This window comes from Lithobates pipiens, unplaced genomic scaffold (genome assembly GCF_037356315.1).
Source record: "Lithobates pipiens isolate NorthernLeopardFrog02 unplaced genomic scaffold, aLitPip1_a1.2 Scaffold_30, whole genome shotgun sequence".
NCBI lineage: Eukaryota > Metazoa > Chordata > Amphibia > Anura > Ranidae > Lithobates > Lithobates pipiens.
Window position 1 is genome coordinate 49,856,100 of NW_027507791.1, and position 20,575 is coordinate 49,876,674.

The following is a 20,575-nucleotide window of genomic DNA, read 5'->3' on the forward strand; positions in this document are numbered from 1 at the left end:
ACACTTGACAAAGCCAACAGCTGTCTGTAAGGATGACCACCAATGTAGGGGGGCATTCTTTCCACTGAAGCCCCAAGAATTTGTTTTAGCAGAGGTTCCCTGAGACCTGAACTTTGTTTTAAGGGTTCCCCTTGAGTAAAAGGGTTGAGAAAGGTTGGCCTAGATGGTGGAAGTTTGCTAAAAGTAGATATACAGATATATTCAGAAGTTTGCATGGCTATAGGTACAGTTTGTGGACCCCAACATTGGATCAACGTTTTGTTTTCCTAGCACACACAGAATGTGAGTCTTGGCGTTTTTCCATCATCTTTCGGATTTTTTGGGCCTCCGTTCTGTTTGAGCCTCTCGCTGTTTTTTATCCACAGCAAAATAATATGACTATCATTATAAATACAAGTCCAGACAGTATCAATCGAATTTTGTTAGAGAATGTAACATCCACAAGTTTCCTACCTGAGAAAAACAAAAGAGACAAAAATTACCATTATAACACTTACTGTGTTCCTATTAATGTCCAAAAATATCATGGCTTACCAACCTCAAAAATGTGTACTTCATTTTCAGTATATTCAGTATTTAATATAATATAATATAATACAATATAATACAATAATACTTAATTTAAAAAATCTTAAAAAGGCATTTTTTTCAATATATACGATATTATAGTATAATATACTGTAATGCAGTAGAACATAGCATAATATGTGTAGCACTCCCCCTAAGGAGCTGCAGATAAACTGGACCCCCCTCTCCTGCACAGCCAGGAACTTTTCACAGGCACTCCAGAGACAGAGAACAGTTCGTGATTTTATTATATTTTTATAGGGTAAAAATTTGGATCAGGGTGACAGCTATGTCACTCCGTGATGATCTGACAGGCTCCAGTTAAATGTAGCAACAGCCCATTACAGGCAGGGACTCACAGTGCCTATGAGTGTAGACCAACAGAGTGACACAGCATCTACGTTCACATCACTTTCTCTCTGTGGTCACTGATCCCAGCAGCACCTCTTCAGGCACTGCCAACCCACCTGGCTGCAGCTGACCCTTTACTAGCCCTCCAGGCTAATTACGTAACCAGGTGATCCCGCGGAAGAAGAAGTTGGGAAAGAAGAAATAAGAAGACATTAATAAAGTAATTGTCAAAAACCGGCTATTGTCTTTAAAAAAAAATTTGATACTTTTTTGTGAAATGGTAGGGGTACATTTGTACCCCCTTACCATTTCACACAGGGGAGGGGCCAGGATCTGGGAGTCCCCGTTAAAGGGGGCTTCCAGATTCTGATAAGCCCCCCGCCTACATACCCCCACAACCACCAGGCAAGGGTTGAGGGGATGAGGCCCTTGTCACCATCAACATGGGGACAAGGTGATTTGGGGGCCACTCTCTCGTTCCTCCCTCTTTTCCTGTGGCCTGCCAGGTTGCGTGCTCAGATAAGGATTTTTAGGGGGGCTCCCACGCCATTTTTTTAAATTTTGGCGCAGGTTCCCCCTTAAAATCCATACCAGACCTAAAGGAATATTTCTCTTTTATTGTTTCACTTTAAGCATTTTTAAAAATCACTGCTCCCGAAAAAACTGACGTTTAAAAAAGAAAAAATTGCATTGATACATGTCCCCTGGGGCAGGACCCAGGTCTCCAAACACTGTTTATGACAATAACTTGCATATAAGCCTTTAAAATGAGCACTTTTGATTATTCACGTTTGTGTCCCATAGACTTTAACAGTGTTCACGTGCTCGAACATATTTTTTGCCTGTTCATATCTTCTGGATGCGAACCAAACCGTGGGGGGGGGGGGGGGCGTTGACCCATCCCTACTCTTTATGAAGGCAAAAAAAATTGCAATGATATGCACCTGTCAAACTGTCAAACAGGTGCTGAAAAATTGGTGTTTGGGTGTTAATTGTGCCCATGAAACCTATACCAAAAACATTTTTCCAGATCAAATGTTTGAACACCCTCAAAGCTAGGCAGCCTGGAAGTCCTGCAGAGATTCCACATCCCAAAAAGACTTATTCAGTGACACCGTCATCAGGGGCTTCATAGCTGGTAATCCAGGACTGATTAATTTTTAGAAAAGTCAAACGGTCCACGGAGTCTGTGGACAGATGCGTTCTATGATCAGTAACGAAACCTCCTGCAGTACTGAATGCCTGTTCTGAAAGCATGCTGGATGCAATGTGGCCCAACAACTCAGTGGTATACTGGGAAAGTTCTGGCCAGTGTTCTATTCTCATGAGCCAATAAGTCAGTGGATGATCAGCTGGAAAGCTCTCCATATCTGTTTTGGCTCTAAGGTAATTGTCCACCTTGTGATGCAGATGCTGCCAATGGAATGTGGAAGCTGGGCAGTGAGGACTTAAAAAATTCAGAAATGCCTCACTTAGGCGGAAGCCTTCTCCAACGCTCCTTTCTTGACCAACAGAAGACTCAAAACGACGTGTCCTCAAGAGATTTTATCTTCTGCACTCTCTGTGAGTTCTGAGAACTTCCCTTTATACTGGTGGTCAAGGAGGGTTGCCAACCAGTAATCATCCTTCTCCTTTAGTCCACGTATTCTTGGGTCCATTCGCAGGCTTTGAAGCATGAGGTTTCCCATGCGCCTCAAATTTGTTAAGGCTTGAGAAGCAGACTCCTCGGGGTCACCCAGAATGACAGCATCTGGAACTTCCTCCTCCCAGCCACGTAATACTCCCAAGGGTCCTGGGGTTGGAAAGCCATCGCTTACAGATTGACGCATATCTTACTCTTCTTTGAAGCCTATGAAAGTGCCAGAATCCTCCTCCTCATCTTCCTCCCCTCTCGGCTCCTGTGTGTTCTGTGACATAGGAATGATTGACTGTGTCTGGATAAAGTGGGCCTTGAGAGGAAAGGATTTCCTCCTCTTCCTCCTGCTGCTCTGAGCCTGTCGCCATGCCGTATTCGCACAGGTACTCCTCGACGGCCCTCTGCTCATCCCTAGTGGTCAGTGGGAAGAATGTCTCTTACATTGGTGGTCAGTGGGAAGAATGTCTCTTACATTGGTGGTCAGTGGGAAGAATACCTTTTTATATTGGTGGACAGTGGGAAGAATGCTTCTTATGATGCTGGTCAGTGGGAAGAATGCTCCTTACATTGGTGATCAGTGAGAAGAATGCCTCTTATTAAAGTGGGAAATGAGAATGCTCCCCTTACTGATGCAACACTTAAAACAAAAAAAACAAAACAAAAAAATCTGCTTACTGATAGCTGAAAACTTCATTTGTGTCAGTGGTAATGTTTTTTACATATACAAATTGCTCAGTGCTGAAGGAACCCTTAACAACATCTAGAGGAACATCCTGGCTGAGAAAGGCTGCTTTAAACAAACTTCGGTAGCATAACTAGAAACTCATAATTACCTTAGAGTACTGACCTTTTATCTGAATAAAAACCACTGAACTCTTCTTTACAAGCCTGGATGAAGCTTTCACTTCACATGAATAATTCCCAGAATCCTCCAGCTGAGCAGACCGGACTCCATATTGGTCATATAAATTGAATTCCTGAACAATCCATCCATCTCTGTAGAAAGCAAACTGTAGTTTTGTCCCCTGTCTGAGTGGACTTAGACTGGTGACACACATCAGGGTCATCTCATCTCCTTCCATAACTGGATAAGGGATTACAGTAATGTTTGGTTTTTTAAACACTTCTGGAATTAAATGCAAATGAAAGCAAATATATTATTATAGTGAAACACAGGAACTGTTGTGAAAAAAAGTCTACTGAGAAAGGATCCTGATTGTCACCAGATGTCACCTATTGCTAGGAGAAAACATCTGCAAGAGTATTATGATCTCAGTCCATAGGGTCAAAGAGGAAGCGAATAGAGAAGGGAACGTGGTGTGGAACACCATGCCTCCTTCATTTTTCCAAATTTTACCCTCTTGTTATCTAACCTTCATTTTCCCAAAGGTTAGATATTAAGAGGGTTAGATTAAAATTGTCTCTTTTGAGCAGCCAAGGAAGACAGCATGCTTGACAAAAAATCTGTCAACTACATAGGAATGTTGAGGCATTATAACTGTCCCAGGTATTCAAAAGACTTCTGATAAGGCCCCATTGTAAATGGCCAAGTCTTAAATGGGACATATCTAGTTAGGCTAGGTTTGACCTATAACTGAACTCCCAGATCCCATATTCATACACATTCCATAATTCCTACTGTAATGGAGTTGCCTTCCTTAAAAGTGGTTACATTTTTGTAGAAGCAGATACAACTCTTGGTTACTCATCAAACATGACTATATTACATGATCTACAGGGCTACTAAGACGCCTTATGCCGCATACACACGACTGGACTTTTCAATGGACTAGGTCCGATGGTCTTCCCGAGGGACTTTCGGCGGAGTTACGACTTTCCAAATGAACGGACTTGGCCACACACAATCACACCAAAGTCCGACAGATTCTAATGTGATGACGTACGACCGGACTAGAATAAGGAAGTTCAAAGCCAGTAGCCAATAGCTGCCCCAGCGTCGGTTTTTGTCCGTCGGACTAGCATACACACAAACGGATTTCTCAATAGGAACTGGGTCCGGCGGAGTTCTGGCCGAAAATTTTGAAACATGTTCTATTTCTAAAGTTCATCAGATTTTTGGACAGCAAAGTTCCGATGGAGACCACACACGATCGAACTGTCCAACGGATTTGTTCCTTTTTGAACTTTGCTGTCGAAAGTCCTGTCGTGTGTAGGCAGCATTAGAGCTCCTAAGAGAAGTACACAACATAGACCTGTTACATATAACAAATCATAATTTTATTATGCTCAATGATACTGGTTTACATATTGTATAACTTTATGGTTGGTTGGTTGGTCAGTCATATGGAAATGTAGATGTACCCAAGGTAAATTGGACTTACAGGTGTTTCATCTGGGTATTATATGACACGCCAGAAAACCTACAATACACTCCTTATACTTTTTAATTGGGTGGAGTGGTTTTGTTCCATACCATCCTGTCTGGGGAACAAGAAAACGTAGCTCTCTGGCAGCTCTCATTTTACTATCAGAACTACTATGGATAACTAAGAGTCACGCTATTAGGGCCAATCATTTTTGCTAAATCAACATGGAAACCAGGCATACTCCTCTAAAAGTGGTTGTAAGGTCTAGGTGTTTTTGTTTTAATTTATTTCCTGTATTAGGGTAAAAAACACCCCTCTAACTATTCATCAATGCTCGACAGTATCCCCGAGGTCACAGAGTAGTTACGAGAAGAGGGAAGACCAGAATCAGGAGAGTCAAACTCCACAGACTGCTGTGGTTCGGCTGCCACTGCCGATGGAGTACCATCAGTGTTGGTCAATTGTTACATCATTAGCTACATCTTGAGTCTTGGCTGGCATGTTCAATGGTTGACTCCAGGTGACTAATGCCCTGTACACACGGTCGGACTTTCCGATGGAAAATGTGCGATCGGAAATTCTGATTGTGTGTGGGCGCCATCTGACTTTTTCCGTCGGAATTTCCGACACACAAAGTTTGAGAGCTGGAGCTAAAATTTTCTGACAACAAAATCCGATCATTTAAATTCCGATGGTGTGTAGACAAATACAACGCACACATGCTTAGAATAAAGTGCCACACATGCTCAGAATAAATTACGAGACTAAAGCTATTGGCTACTGGCTCATTTATGGTCCTGACGTACGTGGTTTACGTCACCTCGTTCTGAACGATCGGATTTTCTGACAACTTTGTGCGACCGTGTGTATGCAAGACAAGTTTGGGGCAAAATACGTATGGAAAAAATCAGACGAATTTTGTCGTCAGAATGTCCAACCGTGTGTACAGGGCATAAGAAAACGTTGGGGTGATACTGTATAATGATGGCACCTGGAGTAATTTTTACATGCTATACATGACTTCTCTTGAGAAAGCGGGTCATGTCAATCCGGTAAGCAGATAACTTATCACACCTGGCTTTTGTGTTGGTTGTTGGTGATATGGACCAGGTGTTGAATTCAACCTAAGAGGACTTCAAAGGGGTTCACTGGATTTAATCATTGGGACTTTTTTGTGGTCCTTTTTACACTGTTTGGATTTTTCAATGATTGATTCTGTATAAGAGATTTGATTAGTCACAATTCACAGTAATTTATTATGTTAGCGTAACGCTATTATTTTTACATATATGGTGTATGGGAGCTTTATGTTTGCAGCTTTGTTATTTTTTTGCACATGTGCCCCCCCCCCCATAGCAAATAGATTGCTAAGGGGGCTTACACAGAAGAGGAGGGTCATCACTAAGCCAGATGATTATATTGAGGCTCACCTTGTATATAGATATTGACTTCTTTGCTCCTCTTCTTCGCACTGCTAACTGTAGTTATTACTTCACAGTAATAATTCCCAGAATCCTCAAGCTGAGCAGACTGGACTCCATATTGATCAGATAAGCCGAATCTCTGAAGATTCCTTCCACCTCTGTAGAATGCAAACTGCAGCTCTGTTGTCTGCCTGTGTGAACCAGGGATTATGTCACACGTTAGAGTCATTCGATCGCCTTCTACCAATTCACTCGAGTTCGCTTTTAATAATAGATAGAAGAGCGGCTCTAGAAAGGAAGAAGATAACATTTCTTGGTTAGTGCACGTGACCTGAAATTCTTATAGACTGCAACCCTTATGCCCCGTTCACACGATCAGATTTTCCGCTAACAAAACCGTGGAATTTTGTTCGAAGGTTGTTGCCTGCAACTTGTCTTGCATACACACCGTCATACAAATGTTGAACAACAATTACGAACGTGGGAACGTGGTGACGTATAAGACGTACGATGAGCCGAGAAAAAGGAAGTTCAATAGCCAGTGCGGCTCCTTCTGTTTGATTCCGAGCATGCGTGAACTTTTGTGCGTCGGACACTTGTACACGCGATCAGAAATTCCAACAACAAAGTTTGTTGGTGGAAAATTTGCGGAAACCTGCTAGCCAACATTTGTTGGCGGAAAGTCCGCCAACAAATGTTCGATGGAGCATACACATGGTCGGACTTTCCCTCAACAAGCTCACATCCAACATTTGTTGTCGGAAATTCCAACCGTGTGTACGGGGCATTAGTTAGACATGGTGAGGTGTTTGGGGAGACCTACAACTGGATTCTGTTCAGAATGTTAGATATAGTTGGGTCAAGTTTACTATTTTGTCCTCATAAATTATATATAGTGTTTATATGATACTCAGGTAATAAAAAACTGTTTAGTGGTATTTAAAATAAATTACTACAAGACTCACCATGGAAGACCACATTTAGCAACAGATACAACTGTAACTCATTTTTATCTGCCCATTTGTTGTCTTGCAATTTCCAAGGGGATGAAATGGAAAAGAGGAAAATCCAGCGCACTATAAGCAAAAAGTCCCAAGTGTTAAATGTCCAAAGGAGCATAAAGACAGGCTTTTATAAACCAAGAGTCAAATGGGTTAAAATCAGTGACTGCTGATGCGCATTGGAATTGCAACAGACGATCGGAATTTCTGATCAAAACTTTTTCTGACCGAGAAATTGACAACATGCTCTCAATCTTTTGCTGGCGGGAATTCGGCCAGCAAAAGTCCGATGGAGCATACACACTGTCGCATTTTCCAACCAAAAGCTCTCATCTGTCTTTTGCTGGCCAAATTTCCGATCGTGTGGCATTCCTCTATTTTTCAGTCGTCTGTAGCAAAAATAACAACAAAATCCGAGCGGACTTTTTCAAATTGTGTGTAGAGACACACAAAGTGCCACGCATGCTCAGAAAAAATTTGGAGACGAAAGCTATTGGCTACTGGCCCCTACGTAGTCCCATCGTACGTTTTGTACGTCACCTCATTCCGAACGATTGGATTTTCCGACAACTTTGTACGACCGTGTGTATGCAAGACAAGTTTCGGCCAAGATCCGTCAGAAAAAATCTGATGGATTTTGTGGTCAGAATGTCCGACCGTGTGTATGGGGCATTAGTCTGTAGGGTTCAATATTGGAGATTCTTTTGTATAATTCAAAATGTTCATTTCATAATTTAAATAGAAATATGTTTATTTATGAATTAATTCATTTATAACAGCTATTTATTTGCCTTCGTATATCCTTTCTAGTAAATTTAAAGATTACATTAGTATAATTTAAATTAGCTTTGGAAATAAGTTATCTTGATTCCTTTATTGAACAAGTTGGTTGATAATTTTAAAAATTGGTGCAATATTTAAATAAACTTCAATCTAATAATCACCATTTATGTGGATGTATAATTCTCTGCTTCTCTTCTTTACGCTTTTGGTTGGCGCTCTCACTTCACAGGAATAATTCCCAGAATCCTCCAGCTGAGCGGACTGGACTTCATATTGATGAGATGAACTGAATGTTTGAACGTTCTCTCCATCTTTATGGAATGCAAATTGCAGTTCTGCCCTCTGCCGATGCCAGCTTAGTGTGGTGGTACATAAGAGGGTCATGTGATCTCCATCTGTCACCAAATCTGGAGTTACTGTAAGTTCGGGTTTCAAAAAAAGTTCTATAAAAACATGGAAAATAATGTTCTGTTACAACTGAATTATCATATTCTGTACTCTTTAAAGACTTGAAACAGTTCACTATGAAATCTGTTAGATATATTTGGTTTCTTTTCAGCCAGCTTTACTTTCAAATATTGTACAGATAACATTTACTCTTATCTAAACTAAAAATGTGTTTATGTATATACATGCTCACGTGATGTACATTAGTATATGTATGTTATTTCCGTATTGTCCTACACTATTTATTAACATAGTGTATATAAATACAACTTTGAGTCAAACATTTATAAACATTTATAAAGTTAAGCACTCATCTTCCAAGACTGGTTGATATGCTGGAGCAGAGCTTCTCAACCGGGTGTCATTGGGTTCCTCAGGGTGCCAGAAACACTGGACCTAGCTTGACCTGGATCAACACCATAAGTTGTCATGCTGTGGATGGGCTGGCTGACCACCAAAGTAATTTTTTGCTAAGATGTTGGCAGCTGGCTTGCCCCCACCATGGCAAAACATGATCCTGCACCAGGGCAGGTGGCATGGAGCTTTTAAAGATTACCATTAAAAACATTTGGGAGCACTCCATTCTTTATAGAATCTGGCCAACTTATCAATAAAGATGTTGTCCTTATAACCAGTATTATGAACCATAAGACTAACATGACCTTACAATGGGGTTACAACAGAAGGAAATACATACATGTATTTAAAATCCAACAAAAAGTTATACATTTTAGGAGAAAACATGGAAATACTATGAATCACCATCAAAATTTAAATTGACAACGCTGTAATCCAAGATGGAGGTTTCATGTAGGGCCACCCCCAGCAATCTGGACAGGATAAAAGCCTTCTCCAGGCCTGGAGAGGATAGCCACCTTCCCCAGACATTCTGCAGACCTTGAGAGGACAGCCAACTTCTCCATACATTCTACAGATCGGGAGAGGATAGCCATCTTCTCCAGTCCCTCTCCAAACTGGGAGAGGATAGCCACCTTCTCCAGACCTAGAGAGGAAAGCCACCTTCTCCAGATCTAAAGAGGATAGCCACCTTCTCCAAACCTTCTCTAGACTGGGAGAGGATAGCCACCTTCTCCATACCTCCTCTGCCTTTCTTCAGCTGCAGCCAAAAAGAAAAAGTTCTGATGTGAAGAAGGAATGGTTTGGTGGGGGGAATTTAAAGGAGGAGGGGGGTTGTGATGTGAAATTTCAACAATACAGTTCTGTTTATCATGCCAGGCTCAAGTTTCCCATTTATAAGTAACATTTACATTTTTTTAGATTTTAAACTGGGGGCCTAAAGATTTTGCCTACTTTGAAAGGGTGCCATGACTGAAAAAAGGCTGAGAAATCCTGTTTTGGAAAATGTGGGCAGCTGTTGGCAAATATGTTGGTAAATGCAGGCAACTAGAGATGAGGGAATTTCTGAAATTGTGAAACTAACTTCAAATTTCAGAGTTTTACCAATGGCTTTCCCATTAGGGTCCTATGGGATCCATCTGTCAGGGCTGGCTTAGCCCTTCCTTCTCTGGGCTGGCTGCTCAGTTGTCGGCTAATTGCCAGCTCTCATCTCTCTCCACAGTTACCCAGATGTTCCTGATCTTGCTCATCTGACCGGCCTACTTAAAGCTGTCCAGCTCACTTCATCTCTGCCTTTGCCTTGGTCACATCACAAGAAACCATCTCCTGCGGTTCTGTTTAAAGACTGGCTTGCTGACATCCCTTCTGGCTCCTTATCCTGCTTGCTGTTGCTCCACTTAGATCCCTGACTTCTGGCCTGGCTGATTACCCGATCTTGTTATTGAACTCTGGACTGGCTGACTACTCGATCCAGTTACTGGACTCTGGCTATGCTTTGACTACACTTGCTCTATTTACCTTTTTATTTTTTAATGATAAACACGTGTGATTTAATTGTACTTCTGTCTCGGACTGGTTCATGGTTTCTGACACCAACTTAAACTTCAAGAGAATGATGCAAAGGTGTGCAAGATGGTTTGAGAGGCTCCTGGCAACTCTGTCTGATGAGATGATGGGGTCAAAGAAAGCCTGAGCCACTTACCTATAACATGGATTTAAAATAGAAGAATGGGACCTGATGGCACAGGAAGTGAATCTAAGGATGCCCAAGCAACAGCAGAAGCACATATAGAGCAGAAACAGCTTTTAAAGCAGCCATTGGTCCCTTACTCCAACGTGTCTTTTGGAATTCTAAACCACACAAAATAATACTGAAATTCATTTGAATTTGGCCATCCAAATCCATGAAATGTGGTTCAAATTTAACATTGTCCGATTTTGTTTGCACACAATAATCTTTTTAGATAAGTTATGTACATTACAAGAATTTTAGCTGATTTTATTGAATATTTGTACACTTTTCTGTAGAAAAATGCTTTACTATTTAAGGCCCGTACACACGCTTTGATTTTCGGACGTCAGTTGTTAATGCGGTACTTTCGACAGCCGATTTCTCTTTTGTCAGACAAAAGCTGGATATGCAGACTATAAAATTTTTGCAGGATGTAAACTCAACGTCTGATTTTCGTTTCAGTAGTATGGTTTTCGTTCTCAGAAATGAAAGAATACATACAAAACTATTCAACGCGTTACGTCACTTCTGAGGTTGTATTTTGTCAAATGAAAGTTCTCGTGTTATTAGTAACCTCTTCACTTTTGACATGAGACTAGCATGCCACAAAAATCAGACGTGCTGTCGTCCGAAAATCAAAGCGTGTGTATGAGGCTTAAGAATGAGGAAATCTGTGTATGCAATCACCGCCTGATCAGTCTTAATGTTATAATAAGGAAAGGAACACCAACACTTCAGATATAAGAGAGTGGTCAAAGTATCTCACCAAAAACCCACCCTTTTTGCAGAGAATGCCTATAATTTGACTTCAATCTCTAGGCAAATCTTTGGGAAAATAATATTTCCCATTGGTAAATTACCAACTGGTGCATTGTAATGCCGCGTACACACGATCGGATTTTCCGACAACAAAACCGTGGATTTTTGTTTGAAGCATGTTGGCTCAAACTTGTCTTGCATACACACAGTCACACAAATGTTGGCCAAAAACTCAGAACGTGAGAACGCGGTGACGTACAACACGTGCGACGAGCGGAGAAAAAGGAAGTTCAATAGCCAGTGTGGCTCATTCTGCTTGATTCCGAGCATGCGCAAACTTTTGTGCAACAGACTTGTGTACACACGATCGGACTTTCCGACAACAAGCTTTGTTGGCAGAAAATTTGAGAACCTGCTACCAAACATTTGTTTGCAGAAATTCCGACAGCAAATGTTCGATGGAGCTTACACATGGTCGGACTTTCCAACAAGCTCACATCGAACATTTCCCATCGGAAAATCCAACCGTGTGTACGCGGCATGACAATTGTGCATTGAATCTATGATTGAGCTGTTTGGAATGAAATGTATTAGAGAAAGGACCGTGTTTGCTAGAATTATAAAATTATTCTCCTAATCCCAGTTCATTCTTCACGTCAGCCAAAATTCTAAGTCCAAATGAAGGGTGCATTCTCCATTTACTGAAACGTGTCGTTACACTATTTTTTTTTTAGACTATTTTAACTGAATAAACCTAGTGCTTGGACTCATACTTTTGGGTGTGCCGCTCATTCTTGTTCTTCCAGGGGCAATACATTTAAGCTCTGTAAAGAATATATTGCCAATTGCAGTACCTAGGACTGAAATGGAAGCTCCATCCGAATGTCTGTGGTACATGCCATAGTGGAGCACTTGTTTTGTACATGCGTATTTCCCGGTCTTCTGCACATCCATATTTCCAATAAGGAATTCATCGATATAACTCCAGTCTTGAACGACAACATTGTCTTTGTAGAATATTGTCTGTCCCGCATCATATTGAGGAAGATGGCGACACCTCAAAGTTATGTTATCTCCTTCGTGAACATAGTAAGGAGCCTGCAGGATCACCCAATCTGAAACACACACACATGGGAGGCCTGAGATAAGTAGCTAATTCAAAGAACACAACATAGACTGTTAAAGCATATCTATGGTCAACATATCAAATCATATCCTAATTTCCAGTTATTTCTAGCCTACTCCTATTCATTTAAACAATCTAGAAGTTTGGAAACTTACCTTTTTGAAGATCCTCACACATTTTCTCCTTGAATTCTGTGATGCAAATTAGCTGTTCCCTGTGGTACAGGAATCACTGCTTGCAGACACCAAGGTACCATGCTGTGTTACATTTAAGATATATATATATATATATATATATATATATATATATATATATATGTACACTATATTACCAAAAGTATTGGGACACCTGCCTTTACATGCACATGAACTTAAATGGCATCCCAGTCTTAGTCCGTAGGGTTTAATATTGAGTTGGCCCACCCTTTACAGCTATAACAGCTTCAAACTCACTCATCCATGTCTTTATGGACCTTGCTTTGTGCACTGGTCCAAATCATTTGGTGGAAGAGGGATTATGGTGTGGGGTTGTTTTTAGAGTTGCCACCTCATTCCTTTAAAACCAAACACATATTAATTACACATGTTCTGAGGCAAATTAGGGTGGTAATGAAACTCACTTATCTGTATTAAATTAGCCTCAGAACCTGTGTAATTAATATGTGTTCAGGTTTAAAGGGATGAGGCGGCAACTCTAGCTGTTTTCCAGGGGTTGGGCTTGACCTGTTAGTTCCAGTGAAGGGAACTCTTAAGGTGTGAGCATACCAAGACATTTTGGACAATTTCATGCTCCCAACTTTGTGGAAACAGTTTGGGGATGGCCCCTTCCTGTTCAAACATGACTGCACACCAGTGCACAAAGCAAGGTCCATAAAGACATGGGTAAGCGAGTTTGGGGTGGAGGAACTTGACTGGCCTGCACCTCAACCTGATAGAACACCTTTGGGACGACTTAGCCCTTGTACACACGGTCGGACATTCCGACAACAAAATCTGTCGGATTTTGTCCGCTGGATTTTGTCTGAAACTTGTGTTGCATACACACGGTCGGACAAAGTTGTCGGAAAATCCGATCGTTCGGAACGTGGTGACGTTCGTTCGTAAGGACGGGACTATGTTCAGGCTAGTAGCCAATAGCTTTGGTCTCGTAATTTGATCCGAGCATGCGTGGCACTTTGTCTGATCGGAATTCTCTACCAACGATCGGAAAAAGTCAGATCGGATCATGTTGTCGGAAAATTTTATAGCCCAGCTCTAAAACTTTTTTTTATATTCCGACGGAAACAGTCCGATGGAGCCCACATGTGGTCAGATTATCCGAAAACACGGTCACTCTATGTGTAATAAATCTATATAATATATGAGTTTCACTTTTTGAATTTAATTACTCTACAAAGCTTAAAAATTGACCCATGGTCTGTAGAGTAGACATAAGTAAGGGGCTTGCACACATTATTGTGTTTTTTGCAGAGTTTCTTAAAACCTTGCATGACTGCAATCTAACCTGCCCTGCCAATAATATACACCTGCTTATCAGCCAATAAGGCTTGGGCATCTGTTTCAAAGGCAGACAAAACTTAGCAAGGGGTAAGGCCTAAAATGCGGTACTGCTAGTATTGGTCACAGCTTGCATAGAGCTTCCAGGGCTCCTTTAATGATGCACGCAAGCATCTGAAGTCAACGTTCAAGCTATGCCAAACCCAAGAGTCTAAACGCAGTGAAAAAGAAAATATTTGGAAAAGTATCACCATAAGTGTATATTGCGATATCAGAACTGAACTTACCGTTGCTAACATCCAACCTAAGTGCATCACTTCCTTTAGTATATTTGGTCCAACAATGGTATTCCCCCCCGTCTCTCATTTCTGCAGAAGAGATGGTGGCAATCCTCCTTGTCTGCACCCACTCACCATCTCTGTACCAGTAGTATGCAGCATCACCTTGGAGGATAGACTCAACATTACAGGTCATTACTATATTCTCTCCCTCAAATATTTTGTTCACGTTCGGAGTGAAGGTCACCACTGGTTTTGCTGCAGCACCTAGGAAACATCAGATGCATCTCAAAATAGGGAAACAATTCTTTGGTCTTGTAGAGCATTTACAGTACATTGTCAATATTAGAATACATTTGACCATATAAAGCCAAGGTGCACTCTCCTCCCTATCAGTATGCTCCTTATTAACACCTGAGCACTGCAGCTGATTGGCTCCTTGTGCTTGTAGGCAGGTGCCTAAAAGTTATTTGCCTTGTGTGCCAAAAGAGCTAAAGTGTGGTTATGCAAGAGTTTAATGTGTGCCATGGTGTGCCTTCCCTCTGTATGTGTCACTTCCATAAGCAATATAGGCAGGAGGAGGTAGGACCTTGCAGGGTCTTTGGGTCTATGTAGGTTGAGAGAAAGACCATACATGTGGGAATCTGTAATCAGCTGTGGAGTGGGGGTTACCCTCAGTGGGACCCCCTTATGGGACTATGGACTGAAACTTTGTTACCCATTCTTTGGAAGGAGGCCTAACTTAAGGTATGAGAACCACAAAGCACTTAACAAAAAGGGGAATGTGAAATGCCATGTTTGCTCTGTTAACTTGATTGAAAACATTGAAAGCTGTATGAACAACTACTTTTCTTTAATAAAATAAGTTCTGGTTAAGTGACAATGTCTGGTCTGATTTACTTGAAGAGAGTGAAATTGTATTCATACTGTGTATTGGTGAACTGGGGAGCAAAGTGTACAATTACAAGTTGAACTTTTGGATTATGAAGTGAGGAGTAATAAGAAGTAAAAGCAGTAAGCTTGGGAGAGAAGCAGTGGTGGCCGGTGATGGAGGTTCTATAAGAAGGGTGGCCTGGCACTTGGTGCACTCCACTGAGCAGTTGAGTCCCTATCTTGGGGCCCACTGCAGAACAGAACCCTCAACCGGTGGGTTGAACTTGATGGACTTGCCGCTATTTACCTGATTTCAGAGTGCCCCTTGGCACTCACGTGACTGGCCGCCTTTCTCCTCCTCACTGACGCCAGCGGGGGATTCTCTAGCCCTCCCACTGCAGCTGTCATTTAGGGAGAAGGGAGAGCCGGCCATTAATGAGAGCACCAAATGGCACTCTGAATTCAGGTATATATCGACATTTTTTTTTTATATAAAGCACAGACACAGGGGCTCCTTACATTATTAAACAGAGAGGCTGGAAGGAGGCAATAAAGTGGCTAACAACCACTTTAAGATATGGTATTTTCTATTATTTTTCCTTATAATACTTAAATTGTAGCATTGTTGAAAATTCTATTCAAAACAAATATATATACAGTGGAACTTTGGTTAACAAGTAACACGGTTAATGAGCGTTTTGAAAGACGAGCAACTTTTTTCTTAAAATTCTGACTCGGTTTGCGAGTGTTGTCAAGCTAATGGGGTGTGCAGTACCGTATTTGGTCAAAGGGGCGGGGGTTGGCCAAACGATTCGGAGCCGTTCGGAAATACTGGGAGTCACGCCATTTCCTAGCCTTTCTGAGTTCAGCCGTGGGGTCTCCGAGTATTTCCGAGGCTCTCCGGCGCCCCCCTACCTCTGGTCATATGCAGTATTGCATGCAATAGGCATCAATGCGGAACAAATTACCTTTGTTTCCATTGACTTCTATGGGGAAACTCACTTTGATATGCGAGTGCTTTGGATTACAAGCATTCTCCTGGAATGGATTATGCTCGTAAACCAAGGTTCCACTATATATATATATATATATATATATATATATATATATATATATATATATATATACACACACACACATATATACACACGCACAGTAGGGCAAAGAATTATTTGATCCCCTGCAGATTTTGCTCAGTTTGCCCATTTACAAAGAAATAAAGGGTCTATACATTTTTTAATAGGTGTATTTTAAAAGAAAGAGACAGAATATGAAGTCCAAAAATCCAGAAAAAAACACATAAAACAATGCTATAAATTAAGTTGCAGGCCAATGAGTTAAATAAGTATTCGATCCAACAGCAAAACACAACGTAATACTTGGTGGAGAAACCCTTGTTGGCAAGAACAGAGGTAAAACGCTTCTTGTAGTTGGTGATCAGGTTTGCACACATCTCAGGAGGGAATTTGGTCCACTCTTCTTTACCGATCTTCTCTAAATCCTTAAGGTTTCTTGGCTGTCTCTTGGCAACTCAAAATTTCAGCTCTCTCCAATAATTTCCTATAGGATTAAGTTCTGGAGACTGACTAGGGCACTTCATGACCTCAATGTGCTTTCTCATGAGCCACTCCTTTGTTGACTTGGCGGTATGTTTTGGGTCATTTTCATGCTGAAAGACCCATCCATGACCCATCTTCTATGTTCTGGCTGAGGGAAGAAGGTTCTCGTCCAAGATCTTACAATACATGACCCTGTTCATTGGCCCCAGGCAAAGTCAGCCTGTACCTTTAGCAGAGAAACAGCCCCAAAGCGACATGTTTCCACCCCTGTGCTTGACTGAAAGAATGGTGTTCTTGGGGTCATAGTCAGCATTTTCTTCCTCCAAACACAGCGAGCCAAGTCAATGCCAAATAACTCAATTTTGGTCTCATCTGACCACAGCCCTTTCTCCCAATCCTTCTCTGAATCATTTAGATGTTGGCATGACTGTATGTGTGCCTTCTTGAGGAGGGGTCTTTGCCATGTTTGGAGGAAGAAAAATGCTGACTATGAATTCAGAACACTACAGTCAAGCACAGAGGTGGAAACATTATGCTTTAGGGCTATTTCTCTGCTAAAGGTACAGACCAACTTTGCAGCATTGAGGAGCCAATGGATGGGGCCATGTATTGTATAATCTTGGATGAAAACCTTCTTCCCTCAGCCAGAACACTGAAGATGGGTCATGGATGGGTCTTTCAGCATGACAATGACCCAAAACATACCGCCAAGGCAACAAAGGACTAGCTCAAGAAGAAGGATATTAAGATCATGGAGTGGCCTAGCCAGTCACCAGACCTTAATGCTATAGAACATTTATGGAGGGAGCTGAAACTTCGAGTTGGCAAGTGAGAGCCAAGAAACGTTTAAGGATAAGTTCACCTTTACAGAAAAATCGGTAAGGTGAACTTACGCAGGGCCTCCTCCTCATCTCAACCCCCCCCCCCCGGTCACGCTGAACTGGAGTGCGCCAATTTCCAGTTCTGACATCTCGTATAGCCGCCTGACCAGTCCGGGCCTTAGAAATCCCCTCAGCTTAATTTTAAAAAAAACGAAAACGTACCTCATCAGGAGATATGTTTAGGATCATTCTAATTGCTAGGTGCCATCACATGGGCGGCACCGACCAATCAGATCCACGTAGCCCATCCTATCACCGTGGGCGAAGAGGAGAGGAAGCCGCTGGGATTTCAAATACCCTGATTGGTAAAGCGGCGATACGATGTGGCAGAATGTACGATTGACGCTCTCCAGGTTGGCTGGACGGGGTGCGATGGCGGCAGAGTGCAGTGTATGTTCACCTTACAGATTTTCTGTAAAGGTGAACTTACACTTTAAGGATTTAGAGAAGATCAGTAAAGAAGAGTGTGGACCAAAATCCCTCCTGAGATGTGTGCAAACCTGGTCACCAACTACAAGAAATGTCTGACCTCTGTGCTTGCCAACAATATTATATATATATATATATATATATATATATATACATATATACAGTATATATATATATATATATATATATATATATATATTTATATATTTATTTATTTATTTATTTATTTATTCATTTTTCTCTTTGACTTATATGTTATATTTTGAAAAGAAGTCTCACCCACAATTCCCAGTAGAGAGGCTGCAAAAAAAAGAAAAAAATATTAATATATGCTCATTAAACAGCAACAGTGTAATTAACTCAAGCTTAATAATTTGATGGTAAATTGAGTAAGCTCAACACTTAGAATTCTTAAAAATCCACAGTAAATTATGAAGCAAAGCAAAAATATTATTCTGCACCCCTGTTCCTACGTTTTAATGTATAGGACTTGGAAACAAGGCTAAGCGACTCAACCATGCACAAAATCATAGGAACTGGAGTGCAGAAAAATGGCAGCAGTAGCTCTGGAGTCAAAATTTCAAATGTTTGGCTGTAGCAGGAGGCAGTTTATTTGTGGAAGGACCAGAGAGCGGTACAATAATAAGTGTCTGCGGACAACTGTGAAGCATGGTGGAGATTCCTTGCAAGTTTGGGGCTGCATTTCTGGCGTTGGGGATTTGGTTAGGATCAGTGGTGTCCTCAATGCTGAGAAATACAGGCAGGTACTTATCCATCATGCCGTAACCATCAGGGAGGCGTGTGATTGGCCCCAAATTTATTGTGCAGCGGGACAGCAACCCCAAACATCCAGCCAATGTTATTAAGAACTATCTTCAGTGTAAAGAAGAACAAGGAGTCCTGGAAGTGATAGTTTGGCCCCCACAGGGAGCTGATCTCACCATCATGGAGTCTGTCTGGGATTACTCGAAGAGACAGAAGAAGGATTTTAAGTAGGCCTGGACTGGGACAGAAAATAGGCCCGGGCATTTTAGACTGACGATTCCATTTTTTTTTTACTACTTCACCGGCATCAACCAAATAATCAAAGACAGATTATTTGTTTGATGCCGGTGAAGTGGTGACAAGTCCGATGAGGAGATATGCTTTCAAAAAGGACTTTCTGCTGTGCAGTAATCCCTTTTGGATGGCTAATTGAGCCACCATTGACTCCCATATGGATATTTGTGCTTTCTCTGCGGCCCTCACATTGCAACTTGTTGTGCACTGGCATGGCCCCCTCAGTTCCCGTGGTGGACATACTTGGGGTGATCATTGTGTGCCGACAATGGGAGCTATTTTATAGATGGATTACGCCTGCTCCTGAGGACATGCTGTGTCACGAAACGCGTAGAGAACATCGTGCTGCAATCCTTCTGTTTTTTTTTTTTATCAGGTACATTAATGTTCTTGATTTTAATTGTACACTGTATCATTGTTGTAATAACTGATGCGATTAATTATTTTAATCATGTTGCAGCATGGTTATTAATTATCTATGGGTAATTTAATAAATATTGTCTTCAATGTGCATTTACCTTTGCATACGCATTTCATGCCATGGTTTTATGCTCACTACATCGACTGTTGGGTACACACCTCATTCAAAGTCCCAAACTCTCTTTTCTTTCTATTTACTAAGTAGGTGACTTCTAAAGGCAATTGGTTCCACTAGATTTAAATTAGGGGTATCAGAGGAAAGGGGGATGAATACAAATGCGCACCACACTTTTCCCATATTTATTTGAAAAACATTTTTGAAAGCCATTTATCATTTTCGTTCCACTTCACAATTATGTGTCACTTTGTGTTGGTCTATCACATAAAATCCCAATAAAATACATTTACGTTTTTGGTTGTAACATGACAAAATGTGGAAAATTCCAAGGGGTGTGAATACTTTTTCAAGGCACTGTAAGTAAGTTATGATTATCCAAAAGTCAAAGACTACCGACTATATTTTATCCAATAAAAAACAATAAAAAAATAAGGATTCAAACCAATTTGGATCATTGGTGATACATTATTTTGGATGCATCATGTCATCCGAATGAAACAAATGGAAACAAATGAATACGTTGTTTTTGTGATTATTTATTTCGGATTGACCGAGCCTCTTTTTTTTTTTTTGCTAGAAAATTACTTAGAACCCCCAAACAGTATACATTTTTTTTCTAACAGCCTAGAGCAGTGATGGCGGACCTTGGCACCCCAGATGTTTTGGAACTACATTTCCCATGATGCTCATGCACTCTGCAGTGTAGATGAGTATCCTTGGAATTGTAGTTCCAAAACATCTGGAGTGCCAAGGTTCGCCATCACTGCTCTAGAGAATAAAATGGCGCTCATTGCAATACTTGCTCACACCGTATTTGCGCAGCGGTCTTATAAGCGCACTTTTTTTTGGGGGGAAAAAATACATTTTTTAATAAAAAAATAAGACAACAGTAAAGTTAGCCCAATTTTTTTTATATTGTGAAAGACAATGTTACACCGAGTAAATTGATACC

General features: G+C 41.1%; 1 protein-coding gene across 1 annotated transcript in view; it reads right to left on the bottom strand.

The window, feature by feature from the left end:
• Window positions 1-408: 408 nt before the first annotated feature.
• Window positions 409-20,575, bottom strand: part of LOC143942198 (Fc receptor-like protein 3) — a 61,351-nt gene continuing 41,184 nt past the window's right edge. The window contains exons 4-9 of the mRNA XM_077463451.1: window positions 14,294-14,551; window positions 12,239-12,499; window positions 8,251-8,532; window positions 6,312-6,593; window positions 3,388-3,680; window positions 409-453 (exon numbers count right to left, since the gene is read on the bottom strand). Of these exons, the coding sequence (XP_077319577.1) occupies window positions 409-453; window positions 3,388-3,680; window positions 6,312-6,593; window positions 8,251-8,532; window positions 12,239-12,499; window positions 14,294-14,551 (1,421 nt within the window). The remainder of the gene's footprint in view (window positions 454-3,387; window positions 3,681-6,311; window positions 6,594-8,250; window positions 8,533-12,238; window positions 12,500-14,293; window positions 14,552-20,575) is intronic.